General features: G+C 35.0%; 1 protein-coding gene across 1 annotated transcript in view; it reads right to left on the reverse strand.

Moving 5' to 3' along the window:
• LOC150102348 (poly [ADP-ribose] polymerase tankyrase-like) overlaps window positions 1-27,900 on the reverse strand; it is a 1,002,656-nt gene that overhangs the window by 412,006 nt on the left and 562,750 nt on the right. The window contains 1 exon segment of the mRNA XM_090399561.1: window positions 8,375-8,493. Coding sequence (XP_090255687.1) covers window positions 8,375-8,493 — 119 coding nt within the window.

Below are 27,900 nucleotides of genomic sequence, written 5' to 3' on the forward strand. Positions count from 1 at the left end.
TGAAAGAAAATCAGGCAAACACCAAGTTTAACCCAACAAAAGAAAACATTTAATGTGGCATAGTACAACATATACATTCAAGTATAACTATCTGCAAAATGTTATCAAATTGAATAATTACAAAAATTCATATTCAGATATTAGTAACTTCTTGACTAGATTTGAGGATTATGACTAATGTTGACATTTCTTAATTCCTAAAGCATTAGTATTTCTTTCACATAGATCTCTCTATCGAATTAGATTAATTAAATCATAAATACATTAGCTCAGTTTAAGGTAATCGGAATAATTACAATCCATTAACTATCAAACATTCACTTTTCAGTTCTTTATGCTCGGTCAATCAACTTGAGAATAGTTCGATCAATCAAGTTGAGAATAGTCAGGACTTGGTGTCGAGGATAACTGGTGAACGGACGTGCTATCGGAGAGCTCCTGAGAGATTTGCGTTTTTTGTTGATTCATTGATGTTTTGGATTCAATTTAATGGACTTAAGTGTGTAATTCTGGTATATTATTGGAGCTTTATTAGCGTGGTTAGTGTACTAAAGTGTTTTATAACATAATCTATGTCGGGAAGTCGCCGCTAGATGAATTCGTAATGTGTAGTGTTCGTGCAAGCTCCAGATAAGATAAGTATCATTTTCAGTTATCGATACAAATTACTTAATATTGTGTAGTTTTGTTTTGTTTGCCTTGCGTATTTTAGTGCGTCTATTTTTGGTGTGTTATAACGTATAATTTGACAAAACACGTTGAAAATAAGTATGGAACCTGTGCGAAGGAAAATGGCGGCCAGTAATGAAGGTTCGCCATCGTTATCAAAGAACGGTAGCATAAAAGAAATGAATCGGTGTACTAGCTGTGAAATGTACGCTTTGCGGAGTGCGGTCGGAGTGTGGTTAGATGATAATAAAGGATTGAATGTGTGTAGAAAATGTAGGGAGAATGAGGAATTGAAGTGTATTTTGGATCGTGAGTGTGATATTTTTGTCAACCTTCAGAATGAAGGAAATAGGGATATGACAAGAAACGGCAAGGTTGTACATGAAAATTGTGAGAGTGTGAATGTAGAAAGTGTGAATGATAGTATAAATGGTTTCTCAGAGAACAAAAAAGAATAGAAAACAGCAGCTAGAGTGCATGAACAAAAGAAGACTGAATGAACCAACCAATAATAAAAGGTATGACAGGAAAAATAGACGTATGAATGTGAACATGAACAAAATGAAGGATAGAGTGCTGTATGGAGACTCGTTAGTACGAGGTGTGTTAGTAGAGGATTTGACAAAATCATACCAACCTGGTGCGACCATAAAGGATGTAACTGAGTCTATTAGCGAGCAAAAGGAAAGGGTGAAAGAAATGATTGTTGTGGCAGGTACGAATGATTTGAAAGGAGATAAAATGGAAATGATAGAAGACCTGAATGAATTGTTTGAGGTGGCAAAAGAAAAGAGTGAGAGAGTTAGAATGATTAGTCTTTTGCCACGGTATGACAGTGAAATGTTTAAAAGGAGGGCTATAATTGCGAATGACTTTATGCGTGGGTTATGTATGACGAGTGGTGTGGAATTTGTGGATGTGTGGAGTGAGTTTGATGGGCAAAAGGATCTATATAAGATGGATGGCTTGCATTTCAATGGTTACGGTGTAAGAAGACTTGAGAAAGTGTTGCTGAATGTAGTGGATGTGCAAATTCAGGGAAACTAGTTTTATTAAGGGGGGGGGATAGATATACAGTCCTTAGGGAGGCAGTTGAATGTATGAATGAATATAATATGCCCAAGCAAATAACGACAACAAATCGGAGTGGGATAGTTAATATGAGGCATCAAGGAAGGGTTGGGGCTAATGGGGGTCTTAAATTCATGTACACTAATACTAGGAGTATTAGGAACAAGAAGGAAGAGTTTTTGGCCATGGTTGGCACTTCCAGACCACAGGTTATAGGTATTAGTGAAACATGGCTGACTGTAGATGATATAACTAGTGGGATTGAATGTGATGGGTATAGTGTGTTCAGGAATGACAGAGAGAATAAAATGGGGGGAGGAGTATTGTTGATGATAGCTGATGAGCTCCAGCCAAGGAGAATAGAAGTTGAATTGCAGGATAGAGAAAAGAGCACATTTGAGGACTTTTGGTGTGATATTGTGGCTAGCAGAACTAAATATACAATTGGGTGCTGCTATAGACCAGGTGATGGAAAAGATGGTGGTGACAGTATGCACAAGCAAATAGAAGAAATGGGTGGAAGGAGGGTGATTATTATGGGAGATTTCAACTATGGTCGCATTGATTGGAGTGAGGAGAGGACACACGGGAGGAAGGAACTGGATTTTATGCAGTTATTAAAGGATAACTATCTGCGACAGCATGTAATGGAAAATACTAGGGGTCAGAGAGTGTTTGACCTAGTAATTACATCTGAGGATTTGGCTGTAACAAATATGACCACATTGCCACCAATCGGTGAGAGTGATCATAGGGTCTTAACTTGGGAGGTGGCTAAAGGTGTAGAATTTTCAATTAAGACAGGGTACATGTGGAATTATCGGGCTGGAAAGTATGACAAGCTTAGGAGTTTGATTGGTTCAGTGCCATGGCATGTACAACTGCAAAAACTAGAAGTTGATAGTGCATGGGAGGTAGTTAAGAAGTGCTTGCATGAAGCAATGGCTGACTGTATACCTAGAGTCCGAATAATAAATCAAGTAGGGGTTAAATGGATGAATAACACCATTAAGCTTGAGTTGCAAAAAAAGAAACAACTATGGAGGGAATTTAAGGAGAAGGGTGACCGGCAGGCACATGAACGGTATAAAGCGCAGGCCAGAAGGGTGACGAGTGTGGTAAGAAAAGCAAAAAAGGATTACGAAAGAACATTGGCCATGCAGGCTAAAGAGAATCCTAAACAGTTTTTTAGATATGTAGCAAGTAAAAGGAAAAATGTACATGTCAGATTGATTTTAAAGAATGCCGATGGTAGGGAGGTAACTGAATCAGTTGAGATAGTTGAGTTACTGAGTGAGCACTTTGCAAAAGTATATCATCCAGGTGGTGACATTGCAGAAACGAATAAACCAGTAGATTATACGGGAATTGTGGTTAATGAAGTGGAGGTGAGTAGTCTATTGCATAACCTCAATGTCAATACATCTGTGGGATTAGATGGTATACAAGCTCGTGTTGTACGAGAAGCAGCTAAAGAATTGTCATTACCCTTGACCATTTTGTTTAATTTGAGTCTCGAGTCTGGGTTAGCCCCGAGCGGGTGGAAAGAGGGGAAAATAGTTCCACTGCATAAAGGTGGTTCCAAGACTGCTGTTGTAAATTACCGACCGATTAGCATATCAGGAATCATTGTCAAGGTATTAGAGAAATTAGTCAAGAAAAAAATACAGGATTGGATAGATGAAAATGGGATATTGTATGAGGGACAACATGGTTTTGTGAAGGGTAGATCATGCCTCAGTAACTTGCTCACGTTTTATAACACAGTGACGGCTGAACTGGATAGGGGTAATGGGTTTACAGTGATACTATTGGACCCTGCCAAGGCCTTTGATAGGATACCACATGGAACCCTAATCAGTAAACTGGAGCAGATGGGTATAGATATAGGGTTGGTGAGATGGATAATAGGGTGGTTGAAGGAGAGATATCAAAGAGTGGTTTATTCAGGAGTGGAGTCTAAAAGACGTCTTGTGACTAGTGGAGTGCCACAGGGCTCTGTTCTTGGACCACTGCTTTTCAATTTGTTCATCAATGATATTGGAAAGGATCTGAGAGGAAGTGTTCACTTGTTTGCTGATGATGCAAAGTTGGGTAGAGCAATTGTGAGTGCACAGGATGTCAAAATTTTACAGGATGATTTGGATAGTTTGGAGGACTGGGCTAGCAAAAATGGATGTCAATTTAATGTGGCAAAGTGTAAGGTTATGCACTTTGGGGTGAAAAGAATAGCAGCAGTATATCGCATTGGTGGAACCATACTCCAGGAGATTGATGAGGCCAGGGATTTGGGAGTGTTGGTGGATAGGGAGTTGAAGTTTAGGGGGAACATTGCAAAATTAACTAAAACAGCTCACCAAATCACTTGGCTTCTGAAAAATACTTTAACATGCAGAGACGAACAAGTTGTTGTTCCTCTGTATCGAGCCTTGATAAGACCCCATCTGGACTTCTGTGCCCAGCTATGGGCACCAGGGTTTCTTCGTGATGGGGAGGAAGTGGAGAGGGTCCAGAGACGAGTGACCAAGATGATAGCAGGTCTGTGGAATGAACCTTATGAGAATAGGTTGAAGATTTGTGGGTTGCAGAAATTGGACGATAGGCGAAGGAGGGGTGATATAATTGAGACATTCAAATTACTGAAGGGTTTTTATAAGATTGATCCAGAAGATATTTTTGAAAATATGACTGGTGGTGGGAGGACTAGGGGCCATGCATGGAAGCTGGGCAAGAGCGTGGTTGACAAGGGTGTTAGAGCTAGGTTCTTTACTTGGAGAGTGGTAAATGAGTGGAATAAGCTTCCAGAGTCTGTTGTGGGTGCTACGACCGTGAATGAGTTCAAGGCAAGGTATGATAGATACTGTGTGAATGTTGAATAGTTGTTCTTGACATGATGTTAGGGCCTCCCTCGATGAGTCTGTCGACTCCTTGGAGTTTCCCGGAACAATAATAATAATTCTTAAAAGTTTAACTTTCTTAATGTCACAATAACTAATCCTGTGACAGGCTACACTATATTCTTTCTCAGTCAGCTAACACTTAATAGAACAACATAACACTACAAAAGATATATTTCGATGATTACACCACATTTTTTATTATTCAGTTATACAAAATACTGAAATAATAGTTCCTGACAAGTTTCGTAAATCGTAGGATTTACATCTTCAGGGGGTAAATAGTATAACTTAAAGTTTAAACAAGAGAATTAATAAATACAAATCATAACTGTGTGGCTATTCATAAACTCAAATAACAGAATGCAGATATAAAACGTTATTGACATTGAACAATACTGGACGATGTCACGTGTTCTTGTTCTCGTTCATACAGTCCAAGCTCAGATTGAGGTAGATTTTTTTATTAGAGCTGCCCACACTTGATGGAGAATTAAACCTTGACAATTTGCTTATTATCTCCTATGATAATAACAATAAATCTCCCTAAAAATTGTTGATGCTATGCAGAGGAGAGCAGTTTGGCTCACAGATGTCCCCCACACCTCACAGATTCACGTAATAATAATATTTGAATATTTAAGTTATGTCTTATTTCTGAGAAATTATATGAAAGTTTATCAAATTAAAAAAAAAAGAGTAACAAATTAAAGGAAAGATAACATAAGACAAAAATTTAGAAATGCAGAAGGTAAAACTGTCTATGGAATCTACAAAAGATTACTAGATGGTTAACAGAAATGTGTGTTAGATAGTATAATATTTACATAATGAAAATTACCACTTAGCCAAGAAATTAGCAGCAACACTCAAGGAGTTGGCAGGTCATTCCCCCCTCCTACATAAAAAAAACACAACACTTTATAAACAAAATTAAAAACATAACACTCGACAAAGACGACTTATTATTCAGTTTTGGTGTTTCTGCCTCATTGAATATCCCCATCAATGACACAATTCTCCTACTACAAAACAAATTTCCGCCCAACATTATGGCCCTCTTTGCCCATGTACTACAGTCTGGTTACTTCGTGTGGCAAAACAAATTTTACCTACAAAAAGAAGGTACAGCCATGGGTTCACCACTATTCCCCCCCTCCCATCGCTAACTTCTACATGGAAACCTTTGAGCAAAGGGCTCTCGATTCCGCCACGCTGACTGACCAACAGTGTGGCTTAGATACGTTGACGACGTGTTCGCGATCTGGCTGCATGGGTGACAAACGCTAAACACGTTCCTTAGCCACCTGAACAAACATCACGAACGCATACAATTTACCATTGAAATCGAAAACCAAAATTCGCTCCTGTTCCTAGACACAATAGTCACATGTCTTCCTTCAGGCAGTCTACCCTTCACGGTCTACCGAAAACCGACACACACTGGCTAATACATACTACCATCCATCACAAAAATATGGAGTCGTTAACATCCTTAACAACAGAGCTACAACAATTTGCTCTAACCGGCAAGCCCTGAAACAATAATGGCTATAACAAAAATACTATTAACAAAATACTCCATAAAACAACAACAAAAACGAATCTAGATTACAGTAAAGCCATAGCCATCCCATACGTTAAAGGGTTATCGGAAAAAATCAACAGAATCCTACATTATAACCTCAATGCCACATTTAAACCACCCACTAAACTTAAAACCATATTCAACTCCTCTGAGGATCCTCTCCTCCCATTAGCACATCCTGGAGTCTATTGCATCCACTGCACCTGTAACTTACCGTACATTGGTGAAACAGGATGGACAATCCCTATACTCAAGAAAGAACACATTAGACACATTAAATATAACCATTATGGTGAAGCAGGCCTCTCAGACCACGCGCTCAACACCTTACACCAAATCAACTGGAAAAGCACCTGCTCTTTACACCATACAAAAACCTGGTACGAAAGGAAATTTAAGGAAGCCTGCGAAATCCTGATAAACCACCCAAATATCAAGAACAAAGATGGCATGAAAATTCCAAGGATTCTGGATGGCACACATTCAACCTACCTAATATATAAGATCCAGCATAAGTCAGGAACTCTAGCCAATCTTCAGCTAGTATTAGAAACCATTCCATACCAACTGGCTGGAATGTACATGATGTTAATATATGTATATAGATAGATACTTGTTCTTGTGCCCAATGTATTTCTACAACCAACAGATAACACTAATAATAGGACTCCAGCGTTGATGTGTAATTTTTTTTTATACACACAAATATATATATATATATATATATATAATTTTTTTTTTTTTCACCAGAGGTCAGGCCAACAATTGTTGTAGCGGTTGGTCAGTGTCTTTAACAAATCAGTTTGATTGTAGTGTAACTTGTTTCTGTGTATAGTTGTATGCTCCAGAAGATGACCTTGACATAAAGGTCAAAACATCGAATGTAGATTTTAGTTATATTAAACTAAAGTTTTTATTCAAACATGGTAGTTGTCTCCATAATTTTCAAAAATGCATCGGATCACTGTGTAAGCTTAAAAGAAAGGAATAGTGTGTTAGCATCACCTGTACATAATTCCCTAATGCATTTTTCTACACCAACCATAAAGTTAATGAGGCAATTGATGGTGTTAGTGCAAAATCCGGATCTTTTGAAAATATGCCTAATTTATCACTAGAAAAGGATGGCTAGTTAAATTTATGACCCACTTGTCATAAACCGATGTTTGAAATATTAGAACAACTTTTGTTGTCGAAAAGCCAAACGGCTATTATTTATTTATTTTTTTTTTTGGAGAATGAATGAATTACATGCAGGCTTCAGTATAATTTAATTTGGAAGTTGAGAAAATGGTGTGCTCTTATAAAACTATTCATACCATTTCACCTAAAAAAATGCCTTGTTCGGGCATTATTTGATTCAGATTGAAATACCTGTTTAAAAATCGGCTTTTTTTTATATTAATTTATTGTGTGTGTGTGTGCATGCACATGAATGTTTCAATAATAATTACTTCAATTTTAACCCACAAATATGAAAGGAGGTAATGTTTGTTCTTTCTATCCAATAACATGTGGGTAAGCTAATCTGAAATGGTATGCCATTTGAAGAGAATGAGAAGGAAGATATTAGCAGCATATGCTTAATGTAAAAATGCCACATAGAAGAACAAACTATAATATTGGTAGTACAAGTGACCTGGCAATTCACTTGGATGAATATTATCGAAAGGATTTTAGTAATAACGTAAACATAATTCTGTAGTACTAATAAGATACTACTCTTTAGCGGTATACATCAAGACTTCTGCTGATTAATAATGGCAGACAAAACTGTTTGCAAGAGAAACAAAAGAGAATTTAGAAAACTAAGAATATACTATACACCAGTATATAGAACAATAATGTTGCTACAGTGAATGTTGTGCTGGTGCTTATTGTATTTTTCATTTTCTTCTTCCCCTGTTTGTTTGTTAACTATGGAAAAAACTAATTCCTTTCACAAATGGAAGTCTTTACACAGGTTCAAATAATAAATGAAATGAAATTAATAAAATTAAATTAATTAAATTAAATTAATAAAATTATATAATTAAATTAAAACAATAGGTTCAATAATATAGTATTGATCATAAGAACAGGTCAATAATTTCTTTGCAGTTTAACAAAGCAATGGAGTCACATTAATCATAACTGTAAATATATTTACCAGATGATCTTCTGATTACAACATTATGTAGAGCTGAGTTAGAAAACACAGAGTCAGTCTCATGAATATCTGCATTATGTGAGGCAAGCAACTGGGTTACTTTATCTAATGCTCCTTTGCTACAATTAAAAATTAATATAAATGAACATCATTTATGTTAATAATATAAATGAATATCATTCATTGTAGTTTAAAAAAATAATTAAAACTTTCAACTTCAAAGACAAGAATTTCCACAATTAGAAGCATACTATCTGGACCACAAAACTTATTAAAATCAAGACACCAGAAAGATCCAAGTTGACAGTGATCTTTCTGGTGCCTTTGTAGTATGTATGCTGCGAGTAGTCTGTGATATAGAAATAAGCAACTGCCCCAACTGTCTAAAGAGGTGAAGTAAAAGATTAATGCCAAGAGCCTTATCTTTGAAATGTGTCAGCATGGTATCATCATTATGGATGAGCTGGAAATAAAGAAGTAGACAGCAGTTATGGGCCAACAGCATTAGCATGGGACCACCATAGAGCTCGACTGCCAATTGAGCAGGATACAAGCACCTTTTGTATTTGGTCCTAAAAAAAGTCTGTTTTGGATTTGTTGTTGATTTTCTTACTTGCTTTGGGCTGTAGTTTAGGCTGAATAACAAGCTAAAATTTTTGACTTGGGCTAACAAATGAATGCAGAATTTTTAACTTGTCCAGACTTTGGAACATTTATTAGAAATCAGGTTTTGTTCTCAGAGATTTTCAGTAGAGTGGAGAATTAAGACCCTCAAATTCCAGTAAGAATTATTTCAGTTATCTAGTCAAAGCAGCTATTTGGAAAAAGGCAGGGAAAACAATGATCAGACTGTGGAAAAGAGGCACAGAAATCCCAAGGGATCATCTCAACTGGAAATCTCATAGTAGTAAAACAGAATTAATAAGATTCGAGTGGCACGGAGAAGGTTAAGGCTAAGATCCAATTTGCCAAGATATGGATGAAGAACAGCACTGGTTAAGATAAAAGAACTAGGGTGCTGGGAGAATGATGTGGATTATGTGGTATTTCAGATTGCATCTGAACTGTCAGATACCAGTACCAATAATGATGTGTGTGTCCCCCCCCCCACTTCAGACTGTCGATACAATATATTTCAGTTATTGTTTGTATGCACTGTTACATATTATTTTGCATTCTAAACAATGTCTTTGTGACAGACAAAATACTGGAATAACTAAACCCCTGTTTAATTAATTTCTTGTATTGTCTTCATTCTATTAATTTATGAGTTTCAATCAGCGTTTAAGCTTAATACACAACTCTCAATCTCTTCTTCACTAATAATATTTCTAAGTAGAGTGAGGATGTCCATCCTCTGAAGAATTCTGCAAAATCTAATCTGTCTTCTTCCTCCAAAGAGCAATAATTAATCACTTTATTCTGTAACAATGTTATCCAATAAGAACACCAGGCTGGGTAATCTAACTATTAGTTAGATTGATTCATATTTCCTTGGCAGTATCAATGTTTTCAGTTTTCTGATCCAATTATGCAGAACACACATAAGTCTGTGATGCATTCATTATATACTTGGTTTAATCCTTTATCCAAGTGTAAGCAAAAAAGGTTTATGCCTGAACTTAGTTCTCCTCTTAGGGTTTCAAGGCTGAAAATAATTAACCATAAAACAACTGACTTTTATTAAAATCTTTCTTTTTTGTTTTGTACTAAGCTTCAAAGAGATGCAAGCGCTGTCAGTCAGGCTTTCCATTTCCTGGACAAAGCAAACGACTGTAACTTTAATTCAAACTGCTTCATCTTTTAGACTTGGATGATTCTACTGTATCTTCATGGACAAAAAGAACTCATCTTCTGAATCTCTACCAATTCCTGAATTAATAACATTAGTAAATATCCTCCTACCATTTGTAACGCAAAACATTCCATGCCTTCTTTAACTAACCAACATGAAGAGAAGTCCACTCTGCATACCACAAAGTTTTCCGTAACATTTTTTTTTTTTTTTTTTTTGTTAAATGCAATCAGTTATACTGCATGAGACCTCAATAAAGGTCGAAACCGGTCTGGGGAGTGACCCTTCCCAATAATGCACAACATTATATATATATCCGTAAGTATGTGTGCTTTGCATTATGGGATACTAAGGCAAGTAATGCAAAGTTATAAGCTTATTTTTATGAGTTGCCCTAGTCCTGAAAATAGTTCAGGCATAAACCTTTTTGATTACACTTGGATAAAGGATTAAACCAAGTATATAATTTCTTGGTATCTTTAATTTATAGTTATACTGCAGATTTGCACTTTAGAGTTGATTCCTATTTGTGCAGATTCTTTTCTTAATCAGCATTCATTAAATTAAATATATACCCATAAGGGGTATATAGGATAATATAATAGTGCTACCTGATTAAATGTGCAATTCTATTAAGTTCTTTAACTCTTTTATAACACATTAATTGTATGTCTCCAGTATATGATTACATCTAATATTTTGTTCTTTTAGAAAATTTAACTACATCAATCCACCCATATCTGCATTGTCTTCCAGACTTTCTTGCTATTCTGGCACTTGTGTTTTTTTTTTCAACTTATCACCTTAGATTATTACTGTGTGTGTGTGCACACGCGGGCGTATGCACAGACCCACACACTTATGAAGGCTTACAATGTCAAGTTCTATTATGATATTTTCATTTTTGATATGATTCAGCTACTAACTCCAAATAGTTCACTTATTTAATTTTACTCAGAACTCTGCTGGTGTTCTAGTGTTTGATAAACTATTTTATTTCTGACGCAGTTCTCAGATCCATAAGTTAAAACTTTGTTTGGACACCATCTTAAATACTGCTAGCATGTTAATATCATACCACTGCTAGTTTGTTTGATATTCCAAATAAATTTATTCAACTGAGTTTATTTGAGTTTCGCCGCTAGAGGGCCAGGGGAAGGGTCGTGTTTTCAGGGAGCTCCCGAAAGCTAAGTACAATTTTGAATGGAAATTAGAATATATGTTAAAAATCATAACGTAATATTGTCTAAATTTGGTAGCTTGTTGTGTCTGTGTGATTTTGGTGTAAATTCCGTAAATTAATTTAGTCTTTAACGATACGTTTCATATATTTGAATATGGCGCCAATGCGACGTAAGATAATGGCTTCCAAAAATATGACGCCATTGTTCAAAAACTATAATGTGAGAGAATTTGTCCAATGTGATGTGTGTGGAATGCATGCATTCCCGAATGAGGCTGGAGTATGGATTGAAAGTGATAGTGGTGGGAGAATGTGTAGAAAGTGTATGCAAAGTGAGGAGTCGAAGTATGTGTCAGGTTGTGAGACAGTTATGGTTGAAGAAAGCCAGAATGCGAGTGAAAATAGTGGATCGATAGGGAATTGCGGTGTACAAGATGGCAATGTGAGCGGTGATCTAAGAAAGAGCGAGAGCAATTATACAGAAAGAGAAAATGGTTTGAATGATAAAAAAAATGAGGAATTATTTGTAGGAAGTGAGATCGCTAGGCTGCGCGCAGTGATACAAGATGCGCAGCGGCAATTAGAGCACCTGCAAAACTCTTTCCAGAGTGATTCGGCTAACGTAAATAAACAGCGTGGGCGAGTTTCCGAAATGAAGGAGAGAGTGTTGTATGGTGACTCGTTATTAAGAGGAGTAATAGATGGGAGTGTAACTAAATCGTACTTACCGGGTGCGAAATTTAAGGATGTAAGTGAGAGCATTAGAGTGCAAAAACAGAGGGTGAAAGAAATAACAATTGTGGCTGGTACGAATGAATTGAAAGGTGATAAATTTTTTATGAGAGAGGACTTGAAAGTATTGATAAAGGTAGCGAAAGAAAAGAGTGACAGAGTTAGAATGGTGAGTCTGTTACCGCGGTATGACAGAGAGGAGTTTAGAAGGAGGGCCATAATCGCAAATGATATTATGCGCAGGTTATGCGGACGGTGTGGTGTAGAATTTGTGGACGTGTGGAATGAGTTTGATGGGCGAAAGGACTTATACAAGATGGATGGCCTGCATTTGAATGGACTTGGTGTGCGGAGACTGGAAAAAGTGTTCCTGAATGAAGTGAAAATGGATGTGCAGAACCAGGGAAACTAGAACTACCAAGGAGGGGGGGAAGTGGATATCCAGACATCAGTGAGACAGTTGAGTGTAAAAATGTATATAATGTACCTGAGCCAGCAATAAGGACAAAAAATGGGAATGGGATATTTAGAATAACGCATCAAGATAGGGGTGGGACAAAGGGAACACTGCAATTCATGTATACTAATGCCAGGAGTATTAGGAACAAGAAGGAAGAATTTTTGGCCTTGATTGGCTCTTCCTGGCCACAGGTTATTGGCATTAGTGAAACATGGCTGACGGAAGATGATATAGTTAGTGGGATAGAATGTGTAGGTTATAGTATGTTTAGGAGGGACAGAGAGAATAAAATTGGGGGAGGGGTGTTATTGATGATAGCTGATGAACTGCAGCCAAGGAGAATTGAAGTATTGCAGGATAGTGAAAGGAGTTCATTTGAGGCTATTTGGTGTGAGATTGATACTGGCAGAATAAAATATACAGTTGGGTGCTGCTATAGACCAGGTGATGGAATAGATGGTGGAGATGGTATGCATAAACAAATTGATGAAATGAGTGGAAGGAGGGTAATTATTATGGGGGATTTCAACTATGGTAACATTGATTGGAAGGAGGAGAGGACACATGTGAGGAAGGAAATGGATTTTATTCAATTATTAAGGGATAACTATCTGAAACAGCATGTAATTGAAAATACTAGGGGTGTGAGAGTGCTTGACCTGGTAATAGTATCTGAGGATTTGACTGTAATGAATATGACCATGTTGTCACTTATTGGTGAGAGTGATCATAAGGTCTTGACCTGGGAGGTGGCTAAAGGTGTGGAATTTGTGATTAAGACAGGGTATATGTGGAATTACCGTGCTGGCAAGTATGACAAGCTTAGGAGATTGCTTGGATCAGTGCCATGGCATATACAACTGCAAGGGCTGGACGTCGATAGAGCATGGGAAGTGATCAAAGAGCATTTACAGGAGGATATGGCTGATTGTATACCTAAGGTCCGAATATTGAAACAAGGAGGGGTAAAATGGATGAATAACACCATTAAGCTTGAGCTGCAAAAAAAGAAACAACTATGGAGGGAATTTAAAGAAAGCGGTGACCTGCAGGCACACGAACGGTATAAAGTACAGGCCAGAAGGGTAACAAGTGTGGTAAAAACAGCAAAAGCCGATTATGAAAGGAAACTAGCTATGCAAGCAAAAGAGAATCCCAAAGAGTTCTTTCAATATGCTGCAAGCAAGAAAAAAACTGTACATGGCAAAATGATTTTAAGGAATGACGATGGTAAAGAGTTCACTGAACCAGTCGATATAGTGGAGTTACTGAGCGCGCACTTTCCAAAAGTATATCATCCAGGTGGTGACGTTGAAAAAATGAAGGAACCATTAGTTTATATGGGAATTGTGATGAATGAAGTGGAGGTGAATAGTCTATTACAGAACCTTAATGTGAATACATCTGTGGGATTGGATGGTATACCGGCACAGGTCTTGCATGAAGCGGCTAATGAATTATCAGTGCCCTTGACCATGTTGTTTAATCTGAGTCTCAGGTCTGGCTTAGTCCCGAAGGCGTGGAAAGAGGGGAAAATAGTTTCACTGCATAAAGGAGGATCCAAGACTATGGTTGCAAATTACCGACCGATCAGCATATCAGGAGTCGTTGTCAAGGTCTTGGAGAAAGTAGTCAAGGGAAAAATACAGGAATGGATTGATGAAAATGAGATACTGTACAGAGGACAGCATGGCTTTGTGAAGGGTAGATCATGCCTCAGTAACTTGCTCAAGTTTTATAACAAGGTGACGGCTGAACTGGATAAGGGAAATGGGTTTACAGTGATACTGCTGGACCTGGCAAAGGCGTTTGACAGGATACCACATGGAATTCTAATCCGTAAACTACAACATATGGGAATGGATATAGGGTTGGTGAGATGGATAGCTGGGTGGTTGATGGAGAGATATCAAAGAGTAGTTTATTCAGGAGTAGAGTCCAAAAAACGGCCTGTGACTAGTGGTGTGCCACAGGGTTCTGTTCTTGGACCACTGCTGTTTAATCTGTTCATTAACGATATAGGGAAGGGTCTAAGTGGGACAGTTCATTTGTTCGCTGATGATGCAAAGTTGGGTACGGCGATAGTGAATGCAGAAGATGTCAAAGTCTTGCAGGATGACTTAGATAGATTGGAGTTCTGGACTAAGGAGAATGGATGTCAATTTAATGTGACAAATGTAAGGTTATGCATTTCAGAGTGAAAAGATTAGCAGCAGTATACCACATTGGTGGAACTGTACTCCAAGAGATTGATGAGGCCAGGGACTTGGGAGTGTTGGTGGATAGGGAGATGAAGTTTAGGGGGCACATTGCGAAAGTAGCTAAATCAGCTCATCAACTCACTTGGTTGTTGAAAAATACCTTGACGAGCAGAGAAAAACAAGTTATTGTACCTCTGTACTGAGCCCTGATAAGCCCTCATCTCGACTACTGTGCCCAGATTTGGTCACCTCGGTTCCTTCTTGATGGGGAGGAGGTGGAGAGGATCCAGAGGCGAGTGACTAAGATGATAGCAGGTCTATGGAATGAACCATATGAGAACAAGTTGAAGATTTGTGGGTTGCAGAAACTAGTTGATAGGCGGAAAAGGGGAGACATGATTGAGACATTCAAATTGCTAAAAGGATTCTATAGGATTAATTCAGATGATATTTTTGAGATCAGGACTGGTGGTGGGAGAACTAGGGGACACCCATGGAAGCTGGGCAAGAGCGTGGTTAGCAGGGGTGTTAGAGCTGGGTTCTTTACTTTTAGAGTGGTAAATGAGTGGAATAAGCTGCCAGAGTCTGTTGTGGGTGCTATGACAGTGAGCGAGTTCAAGGCAAGGTATGATAGATACTGTGAGAATGTTGAACAGCTGCGTGAACATGTTTAGGGCCTCCCTCGATGAGTCTAACGACTCCTGGAGTAGCCCGTGGTAATAATAATAATAATAACTGTCTCTCCAATATAGCTTTGTTTCTTCTATAATCTAATTCCAAATGAAATTTTCCATCTACAAAAATTATATTCAAATAAATGAAGTATTTCATGTGTCTCTACTGAAATCACAGATGACGATTTCAAGGCTAGTTGACTATATATTCAGAGGTATCTTTTTCTTGATATCTGTATACCAAACTCATTATAATAGTTCTTTTATTTAGTCAAGGAGTCCTGTTAATATAAAGAACAGAAAACCTATTTATTTGTTCAGTTATCTGTTTTGTTTATATACCCTTTCCTATTAAAAAACCTGGAAATATCACACAGGATATTTCCAGGTTATATAGGTTCCTGCCTCTAGTATCCTTTAAGTATTCCGGGCTTCCTTCCAATCATCTACCTTGTAAACAATGCTGGTTTCCCCATAAACATTAAGACTCATATATTACATTCACTTACCTTTATCTCTAAAATAAGACAAGAGAAATAATAATGTTTCATTAAATAACTATACTGTATAAACATAATTATTTACATTAAGAAAACTATAAAATTAAATTCTGGAATTAAATATTCCAACAAAAAAAAAATAAAGCAACAAATTCGCTTATTAATCCTCTGTAGGATTAAACAAATGAATTTTTTTTCTAGTCTTAGTAAGGGAATACCGTGAGTAGACATATAAATACAAAATTAATGACGCAGAATCTCATGTAAAAAGATTTTTTTAATAGTATAATTTTCGCCTGTGTGTTGACACAGGCATTTTCAGTACATGTTAAGCTGAAATTAAACAATAATTGACAATTCCAAAAAGCACCACCTAAGTAGCTAGTGTAAGACAACTAAAAAGGTCAATCAAATTTCCTAACAAAACATATATACAATAAAAAGTTCGGAAAGATTAGCTGATTTGTAAAGTACTATCTCCCATAAAGGGGATAGACGTAAACCATCAGATCTGTTTACGTTAGGAGAGTGGAGTAAAGTTTCACGTTTCTTTATAAAGCCATTCTATGAGGAACCGACTTCTGTGAAGGACTCGTCTTTTTCTAATTGACTCTATGTCTGGTTAAGATGGCATGTTCTGCAAGTCCAGAGTGTTCAGGTTTAAGGTACTGAATATAAGACTGGTGTTCTTCTAGTCGAATAGAGACACATCTTCCTGTTTGTCCAAAATAAGATAATTCACAAGAGCAAGGAATCTGGTAGACACCTGGATAATTAAGATATGGAAGCTTGTCCTTAGGAGAAGATTTTTCTGCCCAGTCGAAAGGCAACAAAAATATTCAGTGGTTTTAAAATGTACTGGTTCATCGGGCCAACTCCTTTTGTTCTTCAGACGATCTCTTACAGAAAGAATTGCAATATATTACTTCTTTCTTTCTATCTAATGGATATAAGAATTCCTTCATCAAAAGAGCTTTAAGTAGTTTTAATATGTCTTCCTCTTCAAATACAGAAGAAATAACACGGATTCCTATCCCTTATGTACACGGCATTAGTGAACGTATAGCAAAAGCCGTATACATAAGAGATAGGAATGCATGTTATTTCTTCCGTATTTGAAGAGAAAGACATATTAAAACTACTTAAAGCTCTTTTGATGAAGGAATTCTTGTATCATTAGATAGAAAGAAAGAAGTAATATATTGCAGTTCTTTCTGTAACAGATTGTCTGAAGAACAAAAGGAGTTGGCCTGATGAACCAGTGTTTTAATAGTTCCTGCCTTTTGACTGGGATGGTGATGAGATTCAGCATGGATATAATGGCCAGTATGAGTCTTCTTTCTACAGAGTGGGAAATGTAGGTTACCATCTGGTTGGCGAAGAATTAGAAGATCTAAAAAGGCTAACTGCTTATTTGATTCTATTTCGAGGGTAAACTGGATTCTTGGATGAAGTGCATTTAACTTAGTGAGAAACTGTTGAAGTTCATCAGAAGAGCCATTCCAAATAGCAAAAATGTCATCGACATATCTGAACCAATGAGTAGGTCTGGGAGAAATGTTGTCAAAGATATGTTTTTCGAAATGTTCCATAAAGAAGTTGGAGATAGCAGGAGAAAGAGGATTGCCCATTGCTGTTCCTTCAATTTGTTGATACAACTTATTTTTAAAGGAAAAATAGCCAGAATGTATTACAAAATTAAATATTTTTACAATGTCTGAAAGAAATTCCTGTTGCAGTAATTCAATTCTGTCAGATAAAAGAACATTTGTAAATAAAGAAAGAACAACTAAACTGATCATGATATCAGAAACATCCAAATGATTACCAAAGGAAACATATTCCTTTGGTAATCCACTCTACGATTAAACTGTGTTGCTCAAAAACCAATCCCAGAAAAGAAAAAAAAAATTAATTTAAAAGACAAAGCATAACATACAAATCATTCCAGAATAAATACAATAAAAAGTCACTTGAACTTCACCCTTCAGTAATATCTGGCATAAACACCATCATGACCACCTGCAGACACCCAAGACCAGAAATTAAATATGCCAAGAAATTATATTCTTGGTTTAATCCTTCATCCAAGTGTAAGCAAACAAAGTATGCACATGAAGTAACTTCAGGACCAGACAATTCATATGTAGAGGCTAATGACGTCACATCAATTGCCTTAGCATATCCCATAAAGCAAAGCACATATCCTTACCGACATGCATTATAGGAAGGGTCACTACCCATACCAGTTTCAACATTTATTGAGGTGAAAAAGTAAAGGGTTGCATTATAGGCCTACAGTAATTAGTATAGGGGAGCAAGAGAACCTGATAGTATTAGGAGAAAAAAAGACAGATAGATAGCATGAGAGAGAGAGAGAAAAGGACTCAGCTCTTTTATATCATCATATAGCCAAAGGCTATCAGTTTTCATTTTTCACCAATCTCATAAAAATAAACAACTAAAAAAACCATTTGAAACTAAAGTGCAAAGATGACTGATACCCAGTTGGTTAGCCCCATCTGGGTTAACCGCCTTGAGTTGGCCTCCTCTGCCTGGGATTGTTCTCCAGTCAACATTTATTGAGGTATCATCAGTAGAAGTTAGACCAAAAAGTAATACCAACGTTGAAATAACGCACAAGTCTTATTTCCAGATACGAATAGCCAAAAGGTTTCCCACCTTACTACTAAAATACTCTGGATTTGAGATAGATGTTTGAAGTTTTCCCATTTGGTTATACTATAAATTAAAGATACAAGAAATTATATTGTTGGTTTAATCCTTTATCCAAGTGTAAGCAAACAAAGTTTGAACCTGAAGAAAATCTGTGAGAGATGTGTGCCCGTGATTCCAAATAACGAATATATCATCAACATATCATTTCCAAACTTTTGGTTTAAATGAGAAGGAAGATATGGCTTTCGTTTCAAAATCTTCAAGGAAGATGTTAGCTAGAACTGGGGACAAAGGATTGCCCATTGCCAGGACTTGTTTTTGTTGGTAAATGCAGTTTCGTTATCTGAAGTAACCAGAATGAATGCAATGTTTTAATAAAGTAAACATTTTTTTTTGGATAATTTGTCCTTTAGTAATGTAAGTACCTCATCCGTAGGAACGTTAGTAAATAAAGATATAATGTCAAAACTTGCTAGAATGTCATTTTCATTGATGGGAATATCTTTTATATGTGAAATAAAATCTGTGGTGTTTTTGATGAAAGATGAAGATTTATTGTAGAAACACTTGAGGAACTTTGCTAGATATTTTGAAAGTTTATACATAGGCAAGTCGATTCCTTCTACAATTGGGCGAAGAGGGATGTTTTCTTTATGTATTTTGGGAACTCCATAGATGCGTGGGATAAGTGGATGTAGAGAGCATAAAGAGAGGCAAATATTATGAGGAAGTTCACTCGCAGTCTTTAACAAGTTGTTTGTACGGTTTTGTAATTCTCTTGTAGGATCTTCCTGAAGAATTGAATATGTCGAACTATCTCCAAGTAATTGAAGCATTTTGTTGTGGTAATCTTCGGAGTTGAGGATGACCGTAGAATTGCCTTTATCCGCAGGTAAAATAATAATGTTACTGTTCTGTTTTAGATATTTTAGTGCTTGTCTTTCAGCCAGAGAAATGTTATCTGTTGGAGGTTAAGCATTATTTATAATGAAAATCGATTCAATATGAAGAAGTTTCGCCAAATGATTAGGAATGAGTGAACTTGCCTTTTCTATTTTTGTAAGGAGAAATTCTTTAGGGATAAATTTTGATGAGGGAATGAAATTGAGACCTTTGCTAAGAATATCCATTTCCGCATCTGTTAAAATATGAGAAGATTTGTTCACTACAACTTTTTCAGGATTAATACGGGCTTCACTTTGACCAGATCTGTTTTTTATCCTTTTTAGATTGTTAAATTTCCTGATAAGAGTATATTTATTCTTGTTTTGTATTCATGTGGCGTGTGCTTCACTGCTAATGATAAAATCATGTAAGTTAACATTATCCATAATCACTTCAAGTTTTTGAGTTAAGGAACTTTTTGTGCTGAACAAAAAAGCTAAACAACGTTTTGTGTCTGAAATTCTTTTGTTGAGGAGATCCATCTTAGCTTTACAGTAAATTCTTTTAGCGTGTTCCGTTGTTATCTTTTCTTGAAAAGAGATGAAATTGGGAAAAACTGAATGGAACTTACAACATTTGAGGAACACTAACCTGTTTATTTTCAATCCTATTTTCTTCAATGTTTTTTTAAAATTCCTTTGTATGTTCATTAGACACCTCGTCATTTAGGCTATAGATGTGATAATTGGCTTTTACTCGGTTGTTGTGATACATTTTAAAAATATATATGTATATGTTGGATTCTGATTATGTAGAGATTAAAATAATTATTATTTGCTTCAGAATCCAACATGATCTTCCATCACAAAGGCTAAACTTGTAAATAATATTTAATGTAAACAACTTATTTTACAATTTAATATTCATATAACTACTTTAATTTTGTCTAATATCTAATTATTTAATCAAAGATATATGTATTAATAGTGATAAGACTGTATTAAATATTATTAAGCTATTTTATTTATTACTATGTTAATATTATAAGAATTTGTATTTGATAAATTAACTGCATATTATTTGAAATGTAAATATTCCTTATTTATCCCTGTTTGTAAAGTTTAACGTTTTGTAATAGCTCAATTTTATTATATTTTGTTTTGTTGTCATGGAAACGTATGTAAGTAAGCAAGCACGTTTTGGAACACCATGTGAAGAGAAGGCTTATTGAAAAGAGTTTTAGATCACGAGAACAATTTAGGCGGGAACAACGGATATAAAAGACGATGAACGCTGAAATTATTAATCAAAAGCATTAGAGATTTATTAGAGAGGGATTGGCATTAGGTTGGAATCGGGCATTCGGCATTGGGGAATCACAGTGCAATAATAGCGAGTCAGCATGTCACTCGAGCAGCTAAATAAAGTCTACTAGTCGAAAGGCGGTTAGCTAATAAGTTGCAGAATAACAATTAAGGCTACAGAAGACAGCAGAGTGACTACTAAATAGACTAGCGATATTTGAATTGGGATTTAATTTTAGCACCGACCTTTCAAGGACATACAGAACCTTGAAGTAAAACACGAAGTTACTAGAGGATAGTAGAGGCCGTAAAATTGATTGTGTTTAGAATTATATGTGTTAAGAATTAATTGAATGCCGGAGGAATGAACAACTGTGCATATAAAACCCCAAGTTAAGAATTATTGTGCTCAGTAGTAATCAGTAGTGCTTCAAACAAGAACATCTGATTATATGTATTGTGCCCGTGAATTAATTCAGTTAATGTTTAGAAGATTTATTTTAATGAGTGCTGCTTATTGTTAAAAGTGTTTACAGTTATAAAAAGTTTAAGTATAAGTAGATGAAGAAGAAAAGATTAACGGTAAGATTATTCCAACCTTAATATTACTGTACAGAGAAGTGTGTGATTTTCATCTTAGAATTCCCTGATACTAACACTAACTATTGCGGAGAATTAGCCGAAGTATCAAAGTGTTTGTTTGTGAAGAGGTGTTACTGCAAAGTTTATTGTATTAAGGAACTTTTATTAAATAGCTAAAAGGAACTGTGAGAAGACTGTATTACAGATAACAGAATTACCATTGTCTGAGTTTGTATGACAGTATTATCAGAAAGGCTGAAATGTTTATGATAACTTAATTAGTGATTTGAAGTTAAGTGTAAAATTTGCGATTTTAAAATTAAATGTTTGTTTTTGTTAATCAAAGGTTGTATTTTGCCTGAATCTCTTTTACTGCACCATTCATAAAATATTCGAACCAAAGCGGGTAAATTAAGTATGTTAAATATACTCAGCCAGTATATACAATATTAAAACCTAAAAGGAGAGATAGTTGTGAGCTGGTTTTTCTTCAGTTCTTGAACTAATTCAGATATAGAGTGACGCAGTCTTAAAATATAAATTTTCTCTATATTTGAATTAGAAATCAACTCACAACTTATCAGTTGTTTAAGAACATCATAGTGATTAACATTTCGGATCCAAGGTAAAGATTTAGAAGAAATAGGATCCAACATATACATATTGAAAGAGTTAGAGATAAACTACATCTCTGTACAACACCTTAATATCAATTTCTTCTGTTACTTTATTACTAACCAACTGCGTTTTTGTATCTTCATACAAACTTTGCATAGTTTATACCAGGGGTGTTCAAGCAATTTTTGGTCAATCTCTTGTGTATTCCTCCTTACTTACAAATTTAATTAAAACTGAAAACATAATATTTTATTTATCATTAATTCGCTTTAAGTGTATTACTATTGTTTATTTATTTTTCGTTAAAATTGTAAAATCAGTAATTTTCTTATAAGTCCGGGTAAATCAATTAATTGGATCAGTGGAAGTCAAACAGCGAACATGATTTAAGCAAAGTGTAAAAACTCGATTGTAGTTTAAATATTCCAAAGCACATTAGATCGATTTTTTACTTAGGTTAAGTCGCATGTGAATATTGTAAAAAAATAAACTTTGTTTGTCTCAGTATAGTCTGTATTGGATGTTTTTGTAAATAACTCTTTTGAAGCTAACTGTATATACTGCTTTAATAAGAATATGTTAGAGTGTTAATAACAAAGGCAATGTTTTTGTCACCAAAGCTATACATGGCAGCATTAGAAAGATTGTACAAACTTGTACGTATGAGAAAGGCTTGCAAGGCTCTAAGTGTATACATCTCCGATGTCAGTCAGAAAGAGTTCAAACAACTTTCCGATGGCCAGCAACTTACAATCAAAAGAAAGCGGAGCAGAACAAAACGCGTGCCAAACTTGAAACTTAAGATGAAAGACTCACACTGATTCTTTGGGGGTTGCCAAACTTCATGCGAGGTCTCAGAGGAGGCCTAATAAAAAGGGATTGAAGCAAGCAGAAGGGGTCCCGGCCCAGAGTCGCCATCACGTTGTTGAGAGAGGAGTTTCCCGCTTCCAGAAAGGAGCTTCTCGGTTCGAGGCGTCGCTAGAGAGAGAGAGAGAGAGAGAAACAACTTCTAGGCCACAGACACGATTTCATATTGCCAAAAGGAAGAGTTCCAATTGCCTGAGAAAAGTTTCCAGGCCAGGTTAATGTCAGACATTCACCAGTGTGTTGCGTTTTCATTACAATTTGATGAATCAAATGACTTCACTGATATTGCTCAGTTAATGGTATTTATTCGCATGGTATTTCAAGATTATTCAAGTAAAGAACTTTTGAAAATTATACCATTATTGGGAAGGAATAGGGGAGAAGACATTTTTTCAGCATTTGATGAATTTGTGAAACACAAACTTCTGCTTTTTAAACTTGTGTCTATTACTACTGACGGTGCTCCTGCAATGATAGATAATAAATCAGGCTTCGTTTTATTATGTAAAAACGATGACAAATATCCAGATTTTTTAACATACCACTATATTATTCACCAACAAGTACTGTGTAGTAAAAGATTAAACACAAAAGATGTTTTGAATATTACATTTAAAATCGTAAATTCTGTTCGCGGAAAAGCCCTGCAACGGTGGTTATTTAAATTACAGGCAGATGATGATAGGGAACTTCTGTTGTACAATAATGTTTGCTGGCTCAGAAGAAGTCAATTTTTAGAAAGATTTCTTGTATTAATTAACGATATAAAAAATTTTCTTGATGAAAAAGGAGATATTTATCACAATTGAGTGATAAAAGATGGTTGTTACACTTATCATTTTTAGTAGATTTCTGTATGAAATTAAGTAATTTAAATTTAGAGTTACATAAAATTTTAATTGACAGATAAAAATTTAAGTGACATGTTAAGTTCAATAAAAACTTTCCAACAATACTTACTTTTATTAAAGAAAAATATAAATGACTGCAAATTTAGACATCTCCCATATTCATTAACATTTTTTGAACAAAATCAAGAAATGCTTCGCTATGATTTAAAAGAATTTATTCGTGAAATAGAATGAGCTGAGGAAGAAATAAATTCAAGATTTACAGATTTTAATAAAACTGAAATGATTCTATCTTTTATCAATAATCCATTTCAAGAAAACTTGAACATCACAGAAATTTCAAATAAAATCAGTGGGCTGTTTGATATAAACCAAACTGAAGTAGAACTTGAGATAATAAACATTCAGAATAGTTTACATTTAAAATCAATAAACAATGAAGCCATTTGAAAGTATGCACATGAAAAATTCCCAATATTAACTGATATTGCGTGAAAAATTTGGCATGTTTCGGATCGACATACTTGTCAGAATCTGCTTTTCAAATATGACAGTCACAAAAAATCAATTAAGAAACCAAATTACAAATGATCATTTGGATGACTGTCTGCGATTGGCCACTTCTTCATATCAACTTGACTATGAAAAATATTGCGAGGTCCAAACAATGCCAAATTTCACATTAACTTTTTTTTCTTTAATCAACCAGCATTTCCTGTAACTTGTGAGTTTGTAATCAATCTGTTGTTTTTTTCTAACTTTGGTTTTCCAAAATAGAGAAATAAATATTTTATTCCAACATATATATATATATATATTTTTTTTTTGCTGTATTTTGTATTAAAATATTTGTTGTATTAAAATAATTAAAAGTGATAAATTTTTAAATACACAAATAAAGTTTTTAGTTGTGTATTTTTTTTTAGTTGTTTATTTGTACGTAATCAGATATCAGGTTGGGGGAACGTGATCTATATAAGAGAGTAGATCGCCAAATAACTTTTTATAGAAAAGTAGCTCGTGTAGTAAAAAGGTTGAATACCACTGGTTTATACCAAATGTAATAGACATCCTTGTTTTCTCCATTGCACTCCATAATTTTCCTGTGTATTTTATCAAAATTTTCTCATAATCTATAAAGACAAAATGAGTATCCAAACTGAATTCTCATATTTTTTCAATAATTTGTATTAAAGCATAAATATGGTCTATACATGATGTTACATGTCACCTAATATATATATATATATATATATATATATTTGATATATTAGGTTTTCACGGCTATTGTGTGTTTTAAGGAAAATCACTTATATTACTATAAAGCTGAATGTTAAAATAGAATATAATTAATTAATTTCTAAAGGTATTACTAGTTTCATCTTTCTAGAAGACTTCATCATGTGCATAATACATAGAAAGGAAAAAAAAGGAGACAGATAAAAAAACATTACTTTGGTACATCAAAGTTCTAAATTATTAATGGATTGTTCACATTAGAATGAATTCTTGGACTAGCTGCATTGTTCTCGTGCAGGAGGATGTGTGCTAGAGATCGCCATAGCTGAATAGCAGAGGAGTAACAATAAGGCAGGTTGTGGCTGAGGTTGATGTTAAGGTGAACAGAATTTAGTGCAATTTCAGTTGATAGAACCTATATCCCTACCCTTCCACCACAAAACAGTAATTCTAACCTGATATGTTCTCATAAAGATGAAATTCACACAGCAGTAAAGGAATATATATTAAGATTTACTTGCCAATATTACAGAAAATAACATTTACAATAAGGGGGACAAAATCACAAAATAGACCAATGGACATCAAATATTTCATGCAATACGCTAGAGTATTATAAAGACACTAACCAGATTTGATGTCAAAAGTGAAAGACAATATTGGGAACCAATATATGCAGTTAAGAGTAAAAAGACTGGAAGAATCCCAGCACAAATATTAAGATCTGTTAGACAGACGGTCTCTGGCATAAAAAGCTACCTACCCATGGCTGCACCTAGGATGCTAGGACATCTTGAATATCACAATATACCAGTGTTCTGTGCTTGACTGTGTGTAACTGAAATGAAATCACGATTCTCTATCTTCAGAATTGCTCAACAAGTAGAGAAGGAAATATATGCATTATTTCAAAAAGTATTTCATTTTGAAACAATGCTACTGCTAAAATCCATTAAATTCAGGAAGTCCATTACAATATGCAAACATTCCTTAGAAAAAATTCCAAACTTCATGATATAATCACAGTGATTGCCAGAAGATGTACAGATGTTTTTAGAAATAATTGTATTTCTCTCTTCTGAAAATAGCAATTAGTATTTCATTGCAAAAATGAAGAGAACCTTGAAAAGTTTTATTTCAGTAACAACAGTGAACAAAAGTCTGGATGTCATCTTAGAGTCATAAAACAAAGACATCATAACAAAAGTTATACACCAGTTTTCAAAGACACACTTATATTCATTAACACCCAAGTTACTGAAACAATAAAGGAAAAAAAAACTAACTGTTATGAAAGCAGATAGGTTGACATTATTTTTAATAGTTTCACAGCATAAACAATGCAAAGAACAAAAAATTTCAATTTATTAAATGTACCAATACCTTATAATTTCTCAGATCTTTAGTGCCTTCTATGTAGCATAGATGTCTACTTTAGGGGATTACCCATTGCTGTTCCTTCAATTTGTTGATACAACTTATTTTTAAAGGAAAAATAACCAGAATGTATTACAATTAAATCAAATATTTCAACTCGCCTAACTTAAACAGATCTGATGGTTTACATCTATCCCCTTTATGGGAGATAGTACTTTATAATTCAGCTAATCTTTCCTAACTTTTTAGTGTGTGTGTGTGTGTGTGTGTGTGTGTGTGTGTGTGTGTGTGTGTGTGTTTTTTGTTGTTGTTTGTTTGTTTTTTTGTTAGGAAATTTATTGACCTTTTAAGTTATCTTACACTTAGGTGGTGCTTTTTTGGAATTGTCAGTTATTGTTTAATTTGAACTTAAAATGTACTGAAGATGCCTGTGACACACAGGCGAAAATTATACTATTAAATAATCTTTTTACGTGAGTAAAAATTACATGAGTAAATATTAATAGCTACTGTTATTAATTTTGTATTAATATGTCTGCTCATGGTTTGCTATTATTAAAACTTATTGCTAGACTTTACGGAGAGTCTATTTCCAAACAATCTGCTAGAAATGGCAAAGTATTATAAAGAAGGCTAAATGCATTAACAGAATAATTTTTCTAAAGCGATGTAAGATGGCTCAGGTTATTCCTACAACAGGTTATTCCTACCTGTTGTAAAATAAAAGAAGTTTTTAGGTCTCCAAGAGCTCATCGGATCTATTTAAAAGCTAGTAAGTCTCTTTTGAATTATCAGCTACATGATGCTAAGAAATCTCTAGCCCTTTTAAATAGAGAAATTATGGCTATCAAGAATGCTCTAGAATCTGTTTTAACGGCTGAAACTTTTAACACTTTATTGAGCATATCTTTGCCTTCTTAACCAAAGATCTTTAATGATTCTCGTGATAAGTTAAAGCATAAGTTTGAATCTTTGGTCAGCCTACCTAGATCCAGTAATATTATTAGTGATACAGATAAAATAGTTATCAGGGTTTCGGGACGTCCACTAACAGACAGTGAACGTTTTGTTTTATCAAAAGGACATGATTTCACCGTTGCGCCAAATAAGGTACCCCCCAATGGATTTTTTCATAACATAGACCGAGGTATTCGATCCTTATCCCAAAAAACAGCCAACAGGTTACATTTTGAAATAAGCGAAAATTATTTTTAATGCCAAACCTTCGCATCCTAATCTTTCTTACTCTGAATTTAAAGCACTGAAATCACTTAAGAATAACAATAATTTAATTATTATGAAAGCTGACAAGTGGAAGGTTGTAGTTATTGAAGAAAGGAAGGAATATGAGAGAAAAATGTCTCTATTGCTCTGCAACTATTCAACTTATAGGCCTCTTACATCGGATCCTACTGGGATCCGATGTAAGAGGAAAGATAAAAATAAAATAAAAATAAAAATGAAGAAACTTAATTCTCTTACAGATAATGCTACAAGGAATGAAGATCAAAAGAAAAAACTTAAAAACTTGTTTGGTCGTCCACCTAGATTGTATGGTCTTCCGAAAGTTCATAAACCA

This window comes from Typopeltis vanoorti, chromosome 10, assembly GCF_054136105.1.
Source record: "Typopeltis vanoorti isolate ZY-2024b chromosome 10, IOZ_Tvanoo_1.0, whole genome shotgun sequence".
Classification (NCBI taxonomy): domain Eukaryota; kingdom Metazoa; phylum Arthropoda; class Arachnida; order Uropygi; family Thelyphonidae; genus Typopeltis; species Typopeltis vanoorti.